Source organism: Emiliania huxleyi, assembly GCF_000372725.1.
Source record: "Emiliania huxleyi CCMP1516 unplaced genomic scaffold EMIHUscaffold_630, whole genome shotgun sequence".
In the NCBI taxonomy this organism is placed as follows: Eukaryota; Haptophyta; order Isochrysidales; family Noelaerhabdaceae; genus Emiliania; species Emiliania huxleyi.
The window spans coordinates 26,547-28,983 of record NW_005197272.1 but is presented as its reverse complement, the minus strand read 5'-3'; the positions used below and the strand labels follow the sequence as shown (position 1 = coordinate 28,983).

Sequence of the window (2,437 nt, the reverse complement as noted above, 5' to 3'; positions counted from 1 at the left end):
GCTGGACGCACAACACACAGCTCACAGGACAGCTCACGAGGTGGCGCTGTATAGTGGGGTTCTCAGGGACCGACACGGGAGAAGAAGGTGGAGCACAGGGACGGGGACACAGAACTCACGAACTGATATCCCACCCCGCGCCGGGGGCGGTGGCGCGCGCGAGCGCCGGGGTATTTGGACCCGCAGTCTGGCAGGCGCCAGGCCACAGATCCGCCGGCAGAGCCTTCAAGCCGCATCCGCGATCCGCGCCGGCTCTCAGAAGAGATCCGGCGCGGTGCTGACCGCGTCCTCGCAGCGGACCACCGAGTTCACGATGATGTCCGAGGAGAAGCGGTGCAGCTGCGGCACGATGCGGTAGTCGCACAATGCCGCATTGCGGTTTGCGGCACTCCTGCTGCAACGCGCGCGCGGCGGTGAGGAGAGCGCGAGCCCTTGAGCTGCTGGAGTCAGTCCATCGCCCGCGCATGCGCGCTGGCCTTGAGGTGGTTCCACCAACAACTGGCCCAGGGGTTGTGACCCTGCGCAAAGCGCAGGAATTTGCCGAGCGCGCCCTTGGTCCTAGGGCCCCGCTCGGGGAGTTGAAGGCGGCCGCCGTGGTGCGCGTAAGGGTTCCGGAGAACCTCTTGGCACCACGCGAGTGGCGGCCGCCACTCCGACGCGCCGCGTAGCAGAGACCGGAGAGAGAGATTTTCATTGATCATTGTATGTGCTTTTAGCTTACTTACTGGGATCTCTCTCATTGTATGTGGTTCTTACGAACATACCCGAAGGTGGACTGCTGACAGGGTTTGCGATTTTCTCTCTCTTCTCTCTCTAAGTGTCTAGTCTCTAGACCAGCAGACGCAGCGCGCAGCGCCGTGGGAGATACGGGTATTTCTTCTTGAGCGCAGCTAACGAGTACCCGGGGGCTTCCCATACGCGAGAGGGGCAGGTTGAAGAAAGAAAGAAAGAAAACAGACAGCAAGGGAGGGATGGGAGGACGGCACGCCGCCACCAGACAGGGATTTTAAGATAACAAGGTACGTCATTTTCCCCGAATTCGAACGTTCGTCCTTTGACGATACCCGGACAACACACGACAACAACTGCTAAAAATCTCACACACACGAAAAAGAGAGCGTGAGAAGGCGCACAAAACTCGTGAAACGGCCCGCCCGGAACGCTCTGCGCCGGACTTCATCCGATGTGCCGGGATTGCCCGGAGCGCGGCACCGCCGCGCCTCTCGCCTTGGACCTCCCGCTCCCCACCCTATAGGTCTGGTCCATCCATCTTCACGCCGCAGCCCATCCCTGTGATCGCGAATCGTAAGGTCACTGGCTTTGCGTGGAACACGCAGGCGCGAGTGAGGAGGAGAGCAGCACGCTCAATCATCTCTCGCCCTCCGAGAGGCTCGCTGCCCGTCGCAGCCGACGCACCAGCACGCCGGCAGAGCCGGAGTCCGAGCTGGAGGTGCTCGACGCTGGGCTCTCTCTCTCCGAGAAGCGTGCCGCCCGCCGGGCCCGCCACTCGCACTCGCCCACCCCAACCAACCAGCCACTGGCTGACATCATCAACGAGCCGTGACGACCAACTAGGGATTGGGAGGGTGCTGGCATGCATGCATGTAGGTCGACGTGATGTAGGGGTTCGCGCGTCGTTGGGGGTACACACGAGAGTGCATGCGCACGCTCCTCTCGGGGAGCGAAGAGTCAGTGGGGCGAGGCCATACCTCACGTCACGTGGTCTTGCACGGTCTCGAGAGTCTCATGCTGTCGCGCTCTATCATGCGCGCGTTCCACTCTCTTGAGTCTGAGACCGACTGAGATCTGAGTGGTGAGAGATTGTGGCGAGAGAGTGGCTGAGCGGCAGCGCACAGCGCGCTCTGGCGAGTGGGGTTCGGAGCGCGGGGTTCGGAGCGCGGGCGGCGCGGGGCCGTCCCGTTTTGATCTCTCGGTGAGTGGGGGGCCGAGCCGCCTCGGGGTGGCGGGCGGGCGGGCGTTTTGAAAAACAGAAAACAAGAGGGGGCACGGGGGCCCAGGCCCCTCACTGGGAGTAGAAATACGCCCAAGGCGGGGGCCAAGGAGGCGGCGCGGGGAGCAGCATCAGAGGGTGAGAGCAGAAAAAAAGGATGGCGCTCTTAGGGTCGGCTTTGAACAAGGGTTTCCAGGTTTTAGATCAGTATTGGTGTCGGCACACATCCCCACATGAGGTCAGCGGCGCGCAGTGCCTCTCTCGCAGGCTGATTTTGGCTGTTTTCGAGCTTGTTTTTCGTGTTTTCACGAGACTGGCTCTACCTCTCTACTATAGAGCCTCTACCGCGGCTTTACACTTTTATGTTTAGGATTTAGCCTCTTAGACTTTTGACTACTTTAGGGGGCCCGAGCCGACCGCCAAACGGGACGGCCCGGGTTGCGTAATCCCGCTATAACTATAACCACACGAAACATCCACACGGAT

At 61.3% G+C, this 2,437-nt stretch overlaps 1 protein-coding gene across 1 annotated transcript in view; it reads right to left on the bottom strand.

Moving 5' to 3' along the window:
* Positions 1-282: 282 nt before the first annotated feature.
* The window catches only part of EMIHUDRAFT_120421 (hypothetical protein), a gene marked incomplete at both ends in the record, with an annotated part of 6,670 nt that continues 4,515 nt past the window's right edge, over positions 283-2,437 (bottom strand). The window contains one exon of the mRNA XM_005763424.1: positions 283-391. Coding sequence (XP_005763481.1) covers positions 283-391 — 109 coding nt within the window. The remainder of the gene's footprint in view (positions 392-2,437) is intronic.